The sequence below is a fragment of the Actinia tenebrosa genome, unplaced genomic scaffold, assembly GCF_029948245.1.
Source record: "Actinia tenebrosa isolate PJP-AT-01 unplaced genomic scaffold, QUT_ActTen_1.0 PGA_scaffold5__44_contigs__length_20552954, whole genome shotgun sequence".
NCBI lineage: Eukaryota > Metazoa > Cnidaria > Anthozoa > Actiniaria > Actiniidae > Actinia > Actinia tenebrosa.
In genome coordinates, this window is record NW_028292582.1 from 43271 (window position 1) to 63054 (window position 19784).

At 34.6% G+C, this 19784-nt stretch overlaps 1 protein-coding gene and 1 non-coding gene across 2 annotated transcripts; both read right to left on the reverse strand.

Moving 5' to 3' along the window:
- Positions 1–1925: 1925 nt before the first annotated feature.
- LOC116288808 (uncharacterized) lies at positions 1926–3703 on the reverse strand. Its single transcript, XM_031695653.2, has 2 exons — positions 2952–3703; positions 1926–2209 (listed from the first exon to the last, which is right to left on the reverse strand). Exons 1-2 carry the CDS (start codon positions 3701–3703, stop codon positions 2125–2127), a joined length of 837 nt encoding a protein of 278 aa, XP_031551513.2. The 3' UTR covers positions 1926–2124.
- A 3489-nt stretch (positions 3704–7192) lies between these two features.
- On the reverse strand, positions 7193–17692 carry LOC116288817 (uncharacterized). The gene is made up of 14 exons (XR_016121283.1): positions 17567–17692; positions 15457–15600; positions 15102–15358; positions 14055–14136; positions 12931–13176; positions 12607–12680; positions 12218–12406; positions 11889–12057; positions 11408–11574; positions 10700–10825; positions 9828–10011; positions 9071–9128; positions 8562–8664; positions 7193–8397 (listed from the first exon to the last, which is right to left on the reverse strand). It is a non-coding gene; the product is annotated as an uncharacterized LOC116288817 (transcript).
- Between the last annotated feature and the right edge of the window lie 2092 nt (positions 17693–19784).

Genomic DNA, 19784 nt, shown 5'->3' on the forward strand with positions numbered 1-19784 from the left:
AAGTTAAACAAAAACAATAAAGAAATAAAGTAAAATGAAATAACATTAACATATCACCGAGCTACTTGATTGGCTAATAGAGAACAATGTAGAAAGAAATGTTGTTCGAGTTGGAGCAGATGGTAGTGAGGGAATAACGGGAACCGGAAGCGCCACACAACGGCTGCGCAGGAGGGTACTAGGCTTAAGATCTATAGATTTTAAGATCCTCAATATTTTGACCACAAAAGAAAAAGGAAATTGATTTCTTTCGCTAATTACTGAGAAACGGATTTTTAAAATAAATTCCCCCATTCCTTCATTATAAAAAGCTGTGCTTCCAATCATGTAAGGGGGCAAGCGTTAAGACCCACTGTCGTAGCCGGGTAAGGGTTGGCGACTAGTTGAACCGAGTCTTGATTTTCTCTAAATGATTAATTTTACAACTGTACATGGTATGCCAGTTTACATCTAGATAGTTTGATGATATCATGCGCAGGTACCACGGAGTCTGCGGGGCTATAGTCACTCTCCCATTGATTTTGCCGCCATTTTCGGTTTGGGCTATATTCGGAAGTTATTTTTGAAATCATCAAGAAATAAAAGAAATTTAAAAATGAACTGGACTATTAAGGTTTCCTTGCCCTGATTAATGTTCCCTAAAACAGCCCCATGATGCAACGCGTTGTGCAAGTGGGAAAGGGTAAGAGAAAACCGACAGCAATAGAACATGCATGATTACATTCTGTACACACAATCTTGATCTTTTAAATTTATAATTCAGACTACCAGAGGCCGTTACATGAAAATATGATACACGTAACTAAACATACGATAAAATGACTGGTTTTTTGTTTCTATATTCCCAACCAGATAAAGATCACATTGAAATTAGTTCATTTGACTTTGATTGGACAAATTCCAATAATAAAATTGCGATATTAAAATATATATAGGTTGCTATCAATAGACGTCACTTCCGGTAATAGCTCTTTTTTTTTTATGGCTTGTAGAGTCCTGGAGGTTGTTTTCATCTCTTATTTTTTGGTTTGATGTTGTGAAAATAGTCAAATACAAGAGTTTGAGGACTTATTTTGATATGTTTTGACTTAGCATCCGCTTGTTTGCTCCCCAGTCAACTCCAAAAAAGTCACGTGATTCATAGTAAGCAATATCATGTGTTTGGACACTATATCTCTATGTAATTTTGGCAGTGTTTTTATGCTCATAATATTGTTAGTATATGAACAAACGTCCTGAAACTTAGTCAGTAAGTTTGTTTGCAGCTAGTCTTTCATTTGATTCGGTAATTTATTTTCTACAATACTCTAATTATTTCATATTTTAACTAGAACCAGTCCCTTGTTTGTTTTTTCACTAGCTAATATATACAGCGTAGGTGTAGGCCAGCTAGGCGCCTTTATGCGATAGTTCTTTTTGTGCGTACGATAAAAACATGTATAGCATGTTAATGTAAATAGATTTGATAAATATATTAAGAGAAGGTTACATTATGAACTCGTTCCCCATTGTCTAGTTTAACGTCTGGATATCAGACGGGAGTGCTATACATTGCCATTCAAGTCAAGGCAAAGAAGTGAATATTTAACAATGGTCTATGAGTCATTGGCTCATAGGATATTGAACATAGTCAATAGGCTATTGACTCGTATGAGGGCTAGAGGTCTAATCGTTATTTAGGTTTTAGTCTAACCCTACTGAACGGTGAAATAAATGGATTAAAAAAAAGCCGGTTACAAAGGAGAATTAGACTCCATAGTTATAGTTTTGAAACCAGCTCTTTTCGTTACTAGCGGTCTATCATCAATAGACAAGCTCAGCCAATCAGAGCGCAGGATTCTTAATAGCTCGCTGTAGTAGTTTTAAACTAATTGCAGATAGTTTTAGGTCAACCTTATAGAGATTGATAATTTTACGTGATTTAATTCGGAAATAAAAACTTCGTTGTGATGCGAAAGAATATCTTTCCAGAAATAGCTTTGTTAAGGTAATTAAACAATTATCTTAACTAGCCCCACTAGTGTCCTTTTCCGTATATCGTTTAAATAGATTGTCTTCCACTAGCTTTTTTGAAATCATGTCCCTGTCTAGTGGCACTGCTTGCATAGATACCATTGGGAAGCCTTATATCTTCATGGTTTTATCCTGTGGTAGACGTAATCCTTGGACCGCCTTGTTCTTGGCCCTTGGTGCTTGTTCTGTAAGATATCTGGAAAAGGCAACGTTATTGTTCTATTATATCAACAAGAACTGACTGGAAACGAATAGAAAAAAAAAATACATCAAAACAGAACCAAGAGTTTTTCGTGGACGTTTCACTCCAGAAAAAAATGAATTTACAGATCAGTTTTGAGATATTTTATTTCCCGCAGGTACCCAGAAAATATCCGCTAGCTAGCGCTGTAAAACTGCTGGCGCGTTGATCATGCATGGAATAAATCTTTCACTGGGAAATGGAGATATTTACGGCATCTTTTTCACGGTCCGGTTTCGACCCAGTCCTCCTAAGATATGAAACTCGGAAATAGCAACGACTACCCACATTTCTACCTGTTTCCTGCTTTAATGATTTGAAGACTTGACTATTTCGTTTGGTATTTTTATGAAATGGCATTGCACAACGAACTATGACCGCGAGCAGAGTTTCACTAATTGAGACTGTTTTCCAGCTAATCTTTTTGTGCTCGTGTAACGTAGCAACGGTAACTAAGGGGAGTCGGAACACATGGGCGTATGTGTACAATGACGAAATTTGTTCGTTGATTGTTATTTAAATGTTGTCAACCAGAAATCTATTGGACAATCCAACAAAGCAAAGTGAAAAAACTGACCATTGTTATGATTGTTGGCACATTTAAAACATTTTAATAACGATGTTTATAAACATTAATACGTCAACCTATAAAAAACCTGCATATGATATTTTACTTTGGGTTTTAAGAAATGCTTACCCTTGCGGTAGCTTTTTGTTTGTTGTTTCCCATATATCTTCGAGTTGGTCTACTGCCTCGACCATTTCCGGTCCTAACTTCTCCATTTTTTCCAATTTGTTTTTCGCGGCCATTATGACCTCTTTTGTCAAAGGTGGATGAGCAGTTTCGTTCCCTCTTGTTTTAACCGGTTTTAGCTGTGTTATCAATTTAAATTCATTCCAGGAAACCTCTTTTCGTAACTCTTTCCATCTTGACCTTGCTCTTTTTTGCTCGCCTTTGTCTTTAATTTGCTCAATGTATTCTTTCATATACCGAGTACTTTTGTTCTGAATTTCGTTGAAATTTTCTTGCAGCACGATCCTCAAGATATTTTTCTGAACGCTTGAACAGAGTTGCCGAATAACCAACTCATCTTCAGAAAGCTCAAACTTCTTTATTTTTTCATTTAAGTCTCCAAACTTTGTCTTCAACTCTCCGATTTCCGCCTTGGCTTCATTGGCTGCCTTGTCAAGGAATGTGTTACTCTCTTCTAAGTGTCCCATTTTGATCTTCATCTCTTTTATTTCTTTTTCAAGTCTTGTTATTTCTTCTTTAAGTGTTTGTATTTCTTTTTCCAGATCATGGATTTTCGTTTGGCAATTTTCGTCATGGTCTTTCAGTTTCTTTTCTAATTCTCTCAACTTTTCTTCTAATTCAATTTTTATTCTTTCCTTTTTCTTGATATCGTCTTTCAGCTTTCCTACGTAACTAGTCTTACCTTTCTCGGCCATGACTAAAGCTGCCCTAAAGATAAATGTACGTAAGCGACAAAAATGGTGTTAGAATGAAAATAGCATTCATCGTGGCATTATAATGACTGATACATATTCGTTTGTCTGACGCGAGGGTCACTTGTAGAAGCGGATCGCGTTCCTTCAATGAATTACGTTCAATCATGAGACAAACGGTTAAGTATCATGTATTAATAAATAAAAGTGGCATTAGCTGGAATACGTGAGGTGAAACTTTAAGTGCGTCGCAAGTCTTATTCAGTTTACATAAATGGTATACTAGTTTAACAATATGTTCCTCCGAGTAGTTTTATAAACTGTTGTTTTTGGACTTTATATGTTTATATCTATATCAATATTATTGATTATATCTGAAGTTATATCTGATACATATCTGAAGTTAAATCGTCGAATTGGTATCTAAGTCTCTAAGAATCTATCGCAAAAAGTGGTAATAAAAACTGCAAAATTTCGAATAACAGTGTCGAAAACCGTTTAAGGCAGAGCGGTTATGCCATACTGATCAAAGTCATCGAATAACTGAATCTGGAACTCCAAACTTTTATAGCCTTCTTTAAAATCGAAAAGCTTCATTTAAAACGCAAACACAGGCTAATCTTTGCTTAGGTTTTCCTTCAGAATTGCTTGATTCTTCATAGTTTCCTTTGTTAATCTATGTTTTGAAATTAATAGACATTTTCTAGTTTTCATTTACGAGTGAGCTGGAAGTTGAAATACGATTGATCTCAAGCCAAGGTTAAAAATACATGCGTTTTAGAAATTCATATTCATCATTTCAAGGGCGCTAGGTTTCGTTGGTTACACGTCTGTCATCGCTGAGTAAGCGCCCTTGTTCAGAGATACATTTTGGACAAATTTATTCTCGCTCGCTTCGCAAAAATGATGCATCAATTTAATTTTTCATATAATGTGCTTATATTATCCTAGATTCTAACAGTGTATTTTATTTTAAGATATTTTATTTTATATTAAGATTTTTTAAATGTTTAGGCCGAAAATCAAACAGTGCTATTTTTAGTTGTTGGCTTTTTTCTCCTCATCCCCAGGTACGATTTTTCTGACATTTTCAGAATCTTATCATCTAGTACTATTGCAGCCTGTGTATAAATTTGGATGGAGCGCCTTGGGCATAAAAAAGTAATGACGCAGCTTGAAAATATACGACCCAAAATTTGAAGCATATAAAACATCGCGCTGTAGAAACATTACCATTGAATGGTTGCCGTGAAGTTTTCACATATCTATTTCCAAGTATTGCAGATGAGCCTTACGAAAAATCAGCATCAAATCTTAAAACCTGAAGGAATATTTTTTTCTACTAATTGTCGTTTTGCTAAAAATCACATTTTCGCCGTTTTCTTCAAACCAAGGTTATTCTTCAAACTCCCTACATAGACCAGAGTGCAGAATATCTTCATAAACACAATGACATTGAAGGTAAAACCCTTTAAAAATCTTAGAATAAAATGCACTTTTAGAATCTAGGATAATCAAAGCACATTATTTGAAAAAATATTACTTGTAATATTATCTCCGAGTCTTCTTAAACAGTCCAGCTAAACCGTGAGAAGATCTCTTGGTAATCTTTTCCTAACTAGTTCAACAACTGGATCTTATGTAACGACTAGCATTTTCTCAGCCTTATCTTTAAGTTAACTAGCGAGTTTGTACAGGTCCCACGAACCCTTCCGTTTTCTCCAGCACTCAGCAGATTTGTCTTTTTCTTCGCTCAATCTCAGACCTCTGACACCATGACTTAAACCCCAATGCAAAAGTTGAAGATAAAAAACATTGCGCTGTAGAAGCATTACCATTAAAGAGGATTCTAGTTTCGATCCATTCTCTTATTTATATTCTGTGTTTTGATTTATATTCTGTTGTGTTGAAGAATCGGAGTGCAGGACGTTTGTATCAATAAGCCATGATATATTTGATTTGTCTTAACGTTTTCTAATTCTCTTTTTTACTCCGACGAAGGACTAGCATATCCGAAACGTCGGTAGGTTTTTTTCATCTTATCACGGTGTATAATTTGCCTTTTTATCCCTTGACTGTTTCATTAGAAACACCGACGCAGCTCACACTTGCTCTAAGCTAGCTATCTCTTCTAGTTTTTTGTTGTTTAGTTCTAAAAATATATGTAAACTTGTGCTTTTCCTTGTTTAATTTTTTTTTCATTAACTATTTTTTTCCATGAAAGAGGAATGGATGAATATCGTTTTGTATTTCAACGCTAAGACATCATACACTCAACACTAAACATCGCTCCATACATTTCTTTGTAAATAACTTCATGTTTTAAAGTTCTACTACGACGAAAATCGCCCAAACTTGGATTTAGCTGAAACTTCCTAAAAATACTCTTTAAAGGTCCAATAATCACTGTATGAAGTGTTTTCTCGATATTCAGGACGAAAGTATGATATTTTTACGATTATTTTTTGGAGTCTGTGACGTCATACACTCAACATCGAACATCGCTCATATATTTCTTTGTATATAAATCCTTAATTTATTTTATTCCTATTAAGCCCAAAGGGTGGCTAATGTGCTTATTTCACATTACTTGTGACTATAATTTATATTTTGGGGTGTTTGGGTATTTCTTTCTCCCTTTACTACTGATATTTTGATCATAAACTACAAAGAAATGTATGGAGCGATGTTCGATGTTGAGTGTATGACGTCACAGACTCCAAAAAATAATCGTAAAAATATCATACTTTCGTACTGAATATCGAGAAAACACTTCATACAGTGATTATTGGACCTTTAAAGAGTATTCTTAGGAATTTTTAGCTGAATCCAAGTTTGAGCGATTTTCGTCGTAGTAGCACTTTAATCTTTTTCTATTAAACCCAATGATCCGCTTAGGGACTTAACAACAAAGTTAATTGAGTTTGTGTTGTATTGTAATAAATGTAACTTACCAGTGAAGCTAAGATGACACCTTTAAATAACAGTTCGAGGATTTTTAAATGAACACGACTTGATTAGCCTGCGTGCAGCAGAACTAACAGTCCTGCGAACCAGGGACAGTATTCCGTTACCCCACAGCGTACCTGGTTTGAGTACGCGTTCTGATTGGCTCTTACTTATAAGTTTGCTGATTGGCTATAACTTTCAGTCTCTACTCCACCTTCAGGCTAGTTTAGTATATGATTTCAGTAATGATGAAAAGGTAAATTATACACCGTGAAAAGATGAAAAAACTTTCTGACGTTTCGGACGCTAGTCCTTCGTCGGAGTAAAAGAGGAATATATGATTTCACATGTGTTGGTTCTTGCTGGAAATAAGACTCAAATTTATGTCTCGTTTATTGCTAGTAATAATCATAATTTGTATTTTATGTCCTCGAGAGTTATCAAAGCACCATCGTTATCTTGTAGAAGGAAAATATCGAAGTTAAACGTGAAGTGTGAGCTGAAGATTAATATTTTCAATCGACAATGAACAGAGTTAATAGAGAGTTTTAGATTGACTTTTTTTTCTCCCCGCAAACGGCAAACGTGACCACGTTTTCATAGTTTTCCTGTATTTTACTTTACTATTTACAAACCTTCTCACCAAGCGCAAATATTCTTTTGTAATTTCTACTACTTGGACTTTTTTGCGATTCTTTTTAAGCTATTTAAAATAATTTTCCAACCCCCCGAGTGTTGCTATCAGGCTATGTAAACACAGAGAAAAAAGTTTTCTATTGCTTTTATAAAATAAATACTAAGGGAAAACATTACCGCTTGCAACGAAAATAAATCTTTATTTGAATTTGAATCTCATATCAAAATACAAATTCTCCATACATCACGAACTTTGATCGTTAGCCAATCAAATTTCGTGTAATAAACGTCAAAGAGACAAATGTGAAGCGAGAAAGAAGCTAGCTATTTTACAGTGTAAACATTTATCACTTCTAAAGCCTTAAAACAAAAACAAAGAAATGTTCAAAGATTGAAAAGAAATCTGAATAAAATATTTCAGAATTGATTATCTTCACGAAAGTGATCAAAAGTGGATAACAAGTGTCACTGTGAAGGGAATTCTCGGTTGAAAGAAACGTGGTTTTGCTCAATTTGACAGCGAGAAAAATATGGCAGCGAAGTTGATTGTTTCGTCTTGCCTCGAGAACATATTTTGTGGAGCTGAAGAGCTATCGCTGGAAAACGTTTGAAGCTGCTGACTGTTTCCTTGAAATACTATTATTCTTTATCGGGCGGTGCACTTAAATCATGAGAAAGCACGTCGCTAAACAACCGAAGCTGTCCTGACGGAGGACGTGTGTTGTAGTACCTGAGGGAATTCTCTTTGCGGTGACCAACGAAAGATTGTCATGATATTACGATCAGAAAGACCAGCATGAGACCATAGGGTTATCCCTGTGGCCCTGACACAAGTCAAAATTTGGAACTTCGTCTTCAGAACATATTTTTGGGGGCGTTTTATTCCTCAAAAGAAACTGTAATTTTTTTAATTTTTGAACTTGTACCGGGAAAACACGAAAGTTGTGACGTCACAACTGTGTTTACATAGCCTCATGCAAACATGGCTATCAACCAATCACAGCGTGCGTACTATTTAATTTATTTTATAAATATTATTATTTAATTATGATTTTCTTAATGAATTTTCATCTTTCTTCTGAAGTTCTTCTTTGAATGCCTCAAGATTATCTCTAAAAATAAAGAAAATGTTCCAATATTCATTTTCTAAACGTTAAAAAAATGATGATTGTTCTTCTGTTCTCTCTACTCCCGTGCCTTTCCTTTTCTTCTTTTCGTTTAATTACCTTCCATGGCTTCATTCTTAAGCATAATATTATCAAACACATCCCCCTACCTGAGCTGTTCTAACGTGGCATTCATGTTTCGTAGTTCCTTCTCCAGCTGATTGCGGTAGCTCTTGCTGTCTTGCAAGGCATCTCTGTATTCTGCCAGATACTCTAACAAGGAAATGTAAAGATGACCGACAAATATAAAAATCAAATAATTGCTTGACTGTTTATAAAAAGCCACAAATCGTTACTGTACGCAATGGTGCACATTTTCAGTCTATGTAATACCCTCGACAAAATTTCTCGATTCTGGACAAGAGAAGTAAATTGTACTCTGTAGAATCTCAATAAAGTTGCTTAATTTTGTTGAGGGTATTACAAACAAAATCGCACCATTCTCAATTCTGAATTTAAAGATACCCGTGATGTTTTGAAATTTCTCAAATTTTGAAAACTTTTAAAATATCACTCGTACCTATAAATTCCGAATTGCACTAGAGATCGTACGATTTTCTATACAAACCAAAAAATAGGATAACATAAATCATTACGAACTATGAGAGCATTGGTTTACCTTTCATTTCTTCAACCGTCTTAGTTTCTTTCGCCTTATAATATTTAACTCTGACTTGCTGCAAGTATAATCACACATGAAAATGCGTAGATTTTTTAGAAACTGGCTCGAAGGCAAGTTTGATTTCAATGGGACGTTTGCATGATGGCGTCATTTGACTATGCTTGGCAAATTTTCTTTCCTCATGAGAATAGTAATAATAAATATGATAATAATAATAATAATCTAGGGATGCGTACTGCCTCTCACCAATGCGGCCTGAGTTCGAGTCCTGCCGATCTCGATGATATGTCGTATGTGAGTAGAGTTGTTTGTTGGTTCTCTCCTGTGCTTCGAGGGTTTTTCTCCGGGTTCTCCGGTTTTCCTCCCTCAAAAATCAACTTCTAAATTCTAATTCGATCTTTGGGCTTTCACTTTTGGAGCCTAGCTCTGTTGTGATTGTCCCACGCTGTGATACAACAGCGAAAAGCTTTGTAGATTTTGTAGAATAATGATGATAATAATAATAATAATGATAATAATAATGATGATAATAATAATGATGACAATAATAATGATGATAATACTAATGATGATAATACTAATGATGATAACAATTGATGGATGGATGGATGGATTGATGGATGGGTGGGTAGGGAGAGGGGTGGGTGGGTGGGTGGTTTAGATGGAAGGAAGAATACAGCAAATGGATTATGGGAATTCATGGAAAACTTGTAGATGATTAAACAGAAAAACAGACAGATAGAAAGACACTCACCCATATTTTAAACCTGCTCTGGAATTCCACTGTAGTGATAGCTTGCATCAGCTCGGCCCGGGATGAGAGACGAGAATCCTCTTGTACTATTTGATAGGTATGACTCAGTTGAGCGATGAGAACATTGAACAAGATAACAGAGACTGTCATGCTCATTATGTGTACTATCACACTAGTAAAAGGGCTAGTGAAGAAAATAAAAAAGAAGAAGAAAGTAAGAGAATTAAAGGAAACGATTAAAAAAATACCAGACAAAAAAACAAAAAAATCAAATTAAAAGCTAAACAAAAAAACAAAACAAAAAAAAAACAACAAAAACAAAAACAAAAACAAAAAACAAACAATAAAAACAAAAAAAAAAATAAACAAAAAAAAATATTAAGATTAAAATTCGAGGTTGGAACTTTGGAAATATTTTGCATTTCAATTCACGATTAGCAATTTTAAGGTTGAGGAAAAGACTGGGTCAAGTTGGCATTGCAATCATTTATTGAACTGTTAAGAGACGAAATAGACGCCATCTTAGAATATAATACTTCTGATTAGTAGGTAATACTTCATTCTGATTGATAGATAATAATTCATTCTGATTGGTAGATAATAATTCATTCTGATTGGTAGATAATTTTTCATTCTGATTGGTAGACAATACTTCATTCTGATTGGTAGATAATACTTCATTCTTATTGGTAGATAATACTTCATTCTGATTGGTAGATAATACTTCATTCTGATTGGTAGATAATTTTTCATTCTGATTGGTAGTTAATACTTCATTCTGATTGGTAGATAATACTTCATTCTGATTGGTAGATAATACTTCATTCTGATTTGTAGATAATACTTCATTCTGATTGGTAGGTAATACTTACCCTATGTTGTCATGTGTATCTTCTAGTAATGGCTTTCCAAGAGCCCAAACTTTCAATGTTGACCAAAGGATACAGGCTAGGTCTTGTCCTAGACAGGTATTTTCACCACTAGTCAAACCAAACCCACTGCAGGGAAAAACGTTCTTTAGTAGAATTAACGGTAGACAAAATAAGACAACCCCCCTAAATCAACAACAACAAAACAACTGCAAGAAATAAAAACGAATTAGTAGAAAAAAATCCAAAAGTTTTTATCTGGGTTCTTAGGTTCTTTTCTCTCCTCAAGAGCTAAATTCCAATCAAATTTTGTAAGGAAACAGTGCCATTAATTAGATCAGGACAGAGGTTGATTTGCAGGGTTTGACCTGTGAGTTACCTGTGTTATTTTCAGGGTTAGATTCTCAGTAGGTTTTTTTTGAAGTGTATCTGTGATAAAATAGACCCTTGGTCAAAATGGCAGCCGAAAATTGAAAATGAGGTAAATTAAGAAAAATCAATACCAGTACTGAAAAGAGCACCTTTACTTTAGCAACCCTACGAATATTCATTATGTGAGGTGTTATATCGGCCGAGAAAACGTGAAATGAAAATTGACCAATTTATTGAGGCACGATTTACGGGGGGTATACGCTATTAATTTTATATCATTCGAATTTGCGGCCGCCATTTTGGCAAAGTTTCTATTCAGGAGTCAGCGAAGGAACATACCTGAAGCTTAAGAGTTTGCCTAGATCCATAGAAGGTTGACTGATTCTTAATGACGCAATGATTGATAAAGTATATGAGAACATGACGATGATAAAAACGATTGTGAAGCGAGGGATGTCCTTGAAAATAACCCGACCAAACGCGCGCGTATATAGGATGACGTGAAACTGAAACACAAAGGATGAAAAATATTTTTCTATCTAAATAGTAAACCGGATACATTTTTTCATTCGGAAAATACTTCTCTAATTCCTTGACCTCAGACTAATTTGTACAGGTCTAGCATAGCTTTACGATTCAATTAAAAAATGATAATACTTTGTACCATCACACGTGACGACAGCCATGTTGGATTGCAGGAACGTACACTACAATCGTTTTACATGAAAAATAACTCTATTCCCGAGAACAAAGGGATTTTATTGTTCAGCCATCTAACCACAGGCAGCCCAAGCTGTATTATGGGCGCTGGCATCCTTACCTAAAAACCAATGAGTATTTGAAGATTCATGAAGATTGCAAAGACAGCAACATACCAGAAGAGTGGGTTATGACTCTCGGTGATCCTGATGAAGATTGTTATGATCAGGATAACGTTTCTTGAGATGTCCCAGTAGTTCGTCCAGTCTCTGATATACTGGCTGGGCTCTCTGGAGAAAAATATCGTAAGCTTAGTTATCTTATGAAAATATAATTTAGATTAAAGTTATGTATCTATCCTATGACCGACTCACTGGACTATCTTTTTGCCTGGCCTACTGATTCACTGACCTACTGACCTACTGACCTCTAACACACTGACCCACTGACCTTCTAAATTCAGAAATCTCGTCAAGCAGGAACCACAATGACATGAGTAATAACCACGTAAAGAAGATATTCTGCGCATAATTTCTACTGAACACCCCAATCAAGGTCACTTTATTCGGGTTTGCCACTAAGGACATGATGGCAATAGCCAGGAGAAAAACGAACACACAGTAATTCAGGAATCGAAACCTAAGACAATAAAGACATAAGTAAAGACATTTAGTATTTGTATATGAAAATGGCATCTGTACGGGAAAAGCAACAGCAACGGCAACAGCAACAGCAGTAACAGCAGCAACGGCAACAGCAACAGTAGTAACAGCAGTAACAGCAACAGCAGCAACGGCAACAGCAACAGCAACAGGAATGGACCTTGGATCATTATTTACCTAAACCAAAATCTAGCATACTTTTCCCATTTCCTTTCCGAAACAAGCCTGAGAACAGGATGGAATATTAAATCCTAAAAGATGTGAAAAGAAAAATTCCGTCAGTTATAATTAATTCTATAGTATAAAAAGTTGTCTTTAATTTAACCTTTGTCTGCAGGTGACATGCCAGACATATTTATTAACATACCAATTTGAAAACATTTCAAGCTTGGTAGGAATGCATGCAATATGCCAAAAAAACTTTACCAACCTTTTTTGGACATAGTTAAAAAAGCCTCATCATACTTGAGGTTTATAAATCAAAAAGAAAATGAGCCAAACCTTTTGTAAAGTCTGGCACTGTTGTGTGAGGTAGTAAAATGGCGACTTTGGACAGTAGATGTAATCTGGATGGCTTGGCGGACGTCCATTCTTATCCACATCGAGTAGATCACAGCAGACTTGAATGTGTGTTGGATGGTCTTCAAGGTCCTGCCACTCTCCAACTGTTGTATTGTGGTAATGAAGGCTGGTAGGGTAGGGCCATTTTGGGACAATCATAGCATCGAGTATGGCGAGAATGGTTTTCTAACATTCAATAAATGTCTAATGTATGAAACTATTCGTTGGTATGGTAGATAAATATTGATCTTTTTAGTTTACGCGCAATGTTTTGCCATCTCGATGGAGAGAGCCTACGTAGCAAGCAGTTGACGTAATGTATTCATAAAAATACAATTAATAACACCTATTATTTTACTAAGTAAAATCCAAGTCAAGTCAATCCCTGATATCGCGTGAACTTGATATGATAAATGTATTATATTTAGGAAAACCTACAGATAATACATTTATCATGTCAAGTTCATTCAAGGTCACGCTGTGGTAGCTTTGTTTTTATTCATTATGTGTATTTATTTCCAGAATTCTGTACAAAAACAAATATTTAAGGAATCCTTAACTTATTTTCATATATTTTATGAAAAATTCTTGAAATATTTCTGAATTAAGAATTTTGCGTTTTTCGCACGACATCATGGCGTTCATAATTCTTGTCTCTATAATTTAATGTTCATGGTAATGTTTTTCCAGTATACAAAATGTATAATAAAGCAATAATTGAATTCGAGCCTACGGCCTCGGCGGATAACACAGCCTCAGTCTTGATAATTTACGATATTATGCTCAACCTCATCCAATAATTGCTTATTACAATGTATAGAACGACAATATAAAAATAAAACATCGAGTGTGCCCGTTGATTAAGGACTGGAAAGCTGCAACATCTTACGAAGCGCGTAAAATTGCTCCTTATTTTCTTATTTCTCAATTCAACCTCCCCTCCTTTGCGCTGATGTAGTTCTCTGAAAAGCTCAGTCAGATCTGCTCCCATTCTCATGCGTACAGTGAGACCGATAAGAATAAAATGGTGTCTTCATTTTATCGTTCGTTTACTTCCAGTTTACCTTCATCTTGAATTGACGCACCAACTCCACGAAATCGTTCTTTGCTTTTATCGCTTTTGATGCCCTAAAGAGCTCTTGTACGCTAAAAAAGTCAAACCAGTATACTTTAACAAATACATTATCATATATTTAAATGTGTTTTTAACTTGACTTCATGTAAACGTCATTTCATAAAATGACTTTTACCCACGCTAGTGGTCTGTTATATTTAGTTTCATATTCTTTGCGACATAACAAAAAAACGACTGCGCGTGCTCTCACTCTGTATGCCAATCATCTTATGTATGTGTTGCGAACTAATTTGTATTAACACGTACAGCTTGACAACTTATTTTGCGTACAGAAGGAAAAAAACGATGCGTATAATTCTTGGATAGGTAGGTACGTAGGTAGGTTAACTTTATTTAAACACGCTTGCCCCGTCAACTGAAGCTGATTTCCACGAGGGACGTGTAGATAAATATTACAACGAAAAGCTAATACAATTTTATATTCCAATTAATAATCAATCAAAATAATAATAATAAATATAACTGTTAATTAAGCTGCAAAAATACGTAGTAAATTGAGTGATAAATTAATTTGTAGATAATATAATAATAATAATAGTATATGGCTTATATAGCGCTTATGCAAGTCTGTTCTAAGCGCTTAGTAACATACGTTAAAGGAATAAATAAAGATATTAAGAAATAGATAGATAGGATGTGAGTGGCGGCAGTGATTTACAATTTCTTAAATTTTCTGGTCGAGAGAGTTCCATCATAAGAAAAGCTTCTTTTACCAAACTCTGTTTTGGAAACAGGGAACTGCAATGAGGTACTAGAGTCTCTTAAGTCGAAATTTGTAACGTCTTGTTTTCTTGTAAAGACAAGACAGTTAGGGGCCATTCCGTTTAGTATTTTGTACATGTGCTTGGCCTTTGTTTTCTCTCTCTTTGGTTTTTGAGAATTTCCCAGCCCAGAGCTGAAAGGCCTATGCGCAGTTAAGTGAGAGTGATTGGGGAGTGGAGAGGCAATTTCTTGGGATAATCAGTCTTGTTTATACCTCAAATGACTCATCTTTTTTATAAGAGAAGCAGCCACATCGTCATGACCATATTGCATAGCCGTCTCTACAGGAAGATCCCCATGGAGATTGGTGCGCATCACCATTGAAGGGTATTCAACCGCGAAAAACTGGGCAATAGTTACGTGACCCTTTATTGCTGCTAGGTGTAGAGGAGTGTTGCCATGGTGACCACGCTTATCTTCTAAGGAATTGCAAATTCCTCGCGAGGAAAGTATCTTAAGGAAACGACGGATCTATAGAAAAATCATCATAGATAATTTACATAAGACGGACAGACGGACAGACGGACAGACGGACAGACGGACAGACGGACAGACGGACAGACAAATACCTGTGCTTCGTAATTCCATTTGGTCAGTAAGAACAAAGCAGCATCTTCACAATTAATACGACATTCTTCAAGGATGAGATCAACCCTCGCTTCATCCATAGCTTCCATTTTATGCATTCCAGCTTTCTGTATATTGCGCTTGACCTTGTTATGTCAAATATACATTAAAAAGCCCACCCAAACGCATAGAAAAAGAGGAAGTGGGGGGTTCCTAATGATATCACTTTTATTACTTCTTTTTGTTCTAATTTCTAAAAGATCGGGATATTTTTATTCAAACTTTAACATTTTCTTTATTTTATACAAAGCACTTTGGAATTTAAACATCCCTTCGTAAATTATTGTCTTTAATCCATCGACTCCTGACATTATTTACTTAAACCAATGGATCGTAAAAGAGTCAAAAGTTCGAAAATCAAAAACTTAATTTAATTCGTTTTTACGCTTGAAATCAAGAGATTTTGGAATTGAAAACACTTGAGTTTATTACAGCAGTGTGACTTGACCGCATATAAGACTTTATTTTTTTCTATATAAGGCTGCTGCTGTTGGCACCAGAAAAAACATCCTTTTGAAGCAGTAATATTATAATTCAAATAAAATTATTCATAGTTAATTTAAAAAATCTTGCATTGGAATTGAAATTCAATTACATTAGTTTTGTTTCCTATGCCAGAAAAATAATAATAATAAACAAAAAGCAAAACAAAACAAAAACAAAAACAAAAACAAAAAAATTAGAATAAAAACAGCACTCAAGCTGAGCTTTAACGTAGGCGACTTGTTTGTTAAATAATGAACGAAGCATTTTTAATAACCTTGGGTACATAATGGCATATGTTTGATTAGAAATGAATGAAATAAGAAGAAGAAAAATCAAACAAGTCGTGCTTACGTAATAAGGGGGTAATTTATTTATTTTTGGTTTCAAAAATATATTTTCCAAAATTTTTCATCTTCATTATTAGAAATATGCAATATTAAAGAAATATATAATTTTCATGGCAATTTTAATTTTTTCTTTCTCTAGTTTAGATTTAAATTTTAACTTCGAATGACGGAAAATCTGTTGTTACGTAACACATTTTTTAACGCGTAAATTACTGAACTAAAAACATGAAATAGAATATTCTTTCTAATCTTTTCTACATACTTCAACTTTTTTTCTATTTCTTAATACATTATTTTTTATTTGATTATTTAATTTCTTCCTTTTTTTCATACGTTTTTGTACGTTTTTTTTTAACCTTTCGCCTTACTTGACTATGATTATGTTATTATTGTTATCAAATAATGAGGTGTAAGAATTAGTTCTGGTGGAAGTAGTATGCGTACTTTATTAAAAGAGCGCTTGATAATAATATTAACTTTAACGACGACGACATAGAGGATGAAGGAAAAGGACAAGACGAAGAAGAAGAAGAAGTGAAGAAGAAGAAGAAGAAGAAGAAGAAGAAGAAGAAGAAGAAGAAGAAGAAGAAGAAGAAGAAGAAGAAGAAGATCTAAATTGGTCAAAAGAACGAACAAGAAGACACTGGAATAGATAATACAACGCTAAAGCCATTCAAAGTGCAAATTTTTCCTACTTCAAATTCCGATCCCATCTGATATTATCCTAGAAACCAGAAAAATTCTGGCTTTTAAAATAACTATCCAAAAATAAATTTACTTAATATAAAACCAGATAATATAAAAGCAGCTCTTCATTCATGAGAAAACTCCACTATTAGGTAGAAAAATATTGATTTTTAACATTGCCCAATTTTAATTGTGCCATGAAAAACCACTTCGCTTGTCAAGGTACAAATTTCAGTGATATATTGGAGCTCATAAAAATCAAATATAAAATATAAAAAATGAATTCCGGAAATGATGTTCTAAAAGTAAGCCAGCTCTTCAGTAATGATTTGTTTAATTTTGCAATGTAAGAAAAAACTCCACTATTATGTAGAATATATTATTTTTTAACATTTACCGGTTTCGTGCCATGAAAAACCATTTCCCTTTTCGAGATCCAAGGTTCAAATTTCAGTGATATATTTTGTCAATGAAGCAATAGTTTAAAGTGTACAAAATCTGTAAAACTGAGCTAAAATTAAATTAAACTTACTTTCTCTAGGAATTTGTCTTCCATCTCAATATTTCTCGGTATGAAAGTCGAAGCTGTAGCTTCATCATCATTTGGAACATTGAGAGTTAATTTAGAAGAGTTTGTTGTCCAGACTTCTTGCACCATAATAACTTCTTTGGAGCAAAACCTTTGCATTTCGAGTTTGAATTTACTTTGCAGCGCAAACTACATTCAAGAGATTCCACTGAATATACTGAAAATTTTTCAAGATTTCCCTCTGGATCACGAGAAAATAAAATGTGATGGTTCAAGGTTGCTGGTAGAAGAGGAGCTTGTTTGGTCGTGGAACTCCCTGTGCGAGCTCTTTATAATGAAAATATACCAACCCATGTTAGTTTATAAACATAATTAATGATCGTGTTGATGTGCCGTGTATTGCAAGTTATGTAATCATCGCCTCGACTTATTTCGATTAATTACTTCTAAACAATATATATTAGAAGCAATCACTTGTGAATGATGTTTAAGATTCGACGTCCTGTTTGATAATATAAGGTGTATATGAGATGGGGATCATAAGCAATTTGAACTATTAATGTTGGAGAATATTTATTTTTTTTTTTCACTCTTTTTGTGGATGGTTCAAATATGTAATGGAAGGTAAAATCAGGCCGAATTGTTTTTCCTAAGAAGTTATAAAATACGAACTACTAAATAATTCGCCTTTTAAAAAAATAATATAAAATTTGTGGTAACGAGTTTACGCCAATTGTCTTGACGTTTCTTGACGTTTCGAAGCCATCAGACATCATTATCAAGAGAGTGAAGACATCAATCGATATCTTCATTCTTGAGCCATATATGCCTGATGGCGTCGAAGCGTGGACTAGAAATTGGAGTAAACTCTTTGCCACAAATTTTTTAATTAAAAGTTGTAAAATGTCAAAAATATTTCAGATCTTTTGAGTCAAAAGTATGTCTAGGAAAGATGATTGTTGGCTTTCACAAGACGTCATCAAAAATAAATAGAATAAAATAAAATAATAAAAAAATTCCTCCACGAAACCTTTCCTTTTGCGTCTTTTGGGGGTGACCAGAGGGTAAAAACCCACTTATTTTGCTGATGGCTGATCAGACAATGTTGACAATACCTTGTTTGGTATCCAAAAATAAAATGAAGAAGTAAAAAACAGAAAAAGATAGAAGTTTGAAGACGTTAAGGTAAATTTTAAACATTTTTTCGTAAGTCAATACATTTTCTGTAAGACCAAAACTCTTGATGATCTGTACACGCAAAATAACTTGGAATAAACTGATAATCATTATTGTACAGATAAAAGCAGGTAAAGTATAAATTCAATTAAGAAACCATTCAATTTGGGACATTTTTGATTGGTTACCCCCAAAGACGCAAGGCATTATGGGGATGTGAAAGTAGAGAATATACATAATTAAATAGTAGTTAAATATCCCAGTTTCATTGTTCAATGCCGTAATCCTTTACACTTTTCGATGAATTGTGTTGAATAAAGCCGCGTTTTTGTTAGCTTTTTTTCAGTAGACGTGCACGCTTGTATTTTGGCAATCATACTATTCAATGATGGTTTTGAAAATTCAGTCCATTGTTAGTTTCGAAAAGTGTTTGCACGCCGTTTTGGTGTTTTCGGTTTACGCAATGTTCTAAGAATCGATGCATTTCATTCAGAGAACACGATGAGTCGCAGTGTTCTCTGAACCTCTGGCAGCATTGAAAAAGGATGGCGGACAGCGAAGAAGAGCTATTCATTACCCCAAACAGCTTTTTAGGAACTCTGCCTGATTTCGACCTGGATATTGAAGAGTTGTTTGGCTTGCAAAGCACCTCAAAAGATATACATTCACCAACGGTAGAGAAACAGTGCGATACGACTGAATCAAGTGCTTCAGGATTTGAAAAACCACTATCAGATGGAGAATTGGACGAGCGTATCTCAAGCTTGCAACGCACCTCAAAGATTGACGGAGGAAGAGAGAGAGCAAGAAGAGCCAAAGATGAAAAAGTCTAAGATCAAAGATGACGGTAAAACTTTTATTCAGTTCAACAACTGTGTTATAATTATTAGCGCGGCTGTCAAGCAAAAAAATCAGACATAAGTTCGGAACAGTCCAAAAATCGATTTGTTCATACTTTGAGTTAGATACCCTATATATGATATTAATCCCTGTGCCACTAGTTGGAAAAATATTTTGTATCTCTCTCAGCGTGCTAGACAACGCC

Excerpts from the sequence above, each read along its gene's own strand:
- LOC116288808 (XM_031695653.2), bottom strand. The coding sequence starts at position 3,703 with ATGGCCGAGAAAGGTAAGACTAGTTACGTAGGAAAGCTGAAAGACGAT. Across the intron at positions 2,210-2,951 it reads AACAAAAAGCTACCGCAAGG|ATATCTTACAGAACAAGCAC; the intron begins GTAAGCATTTCT and ends TGCCTTTTCCAG.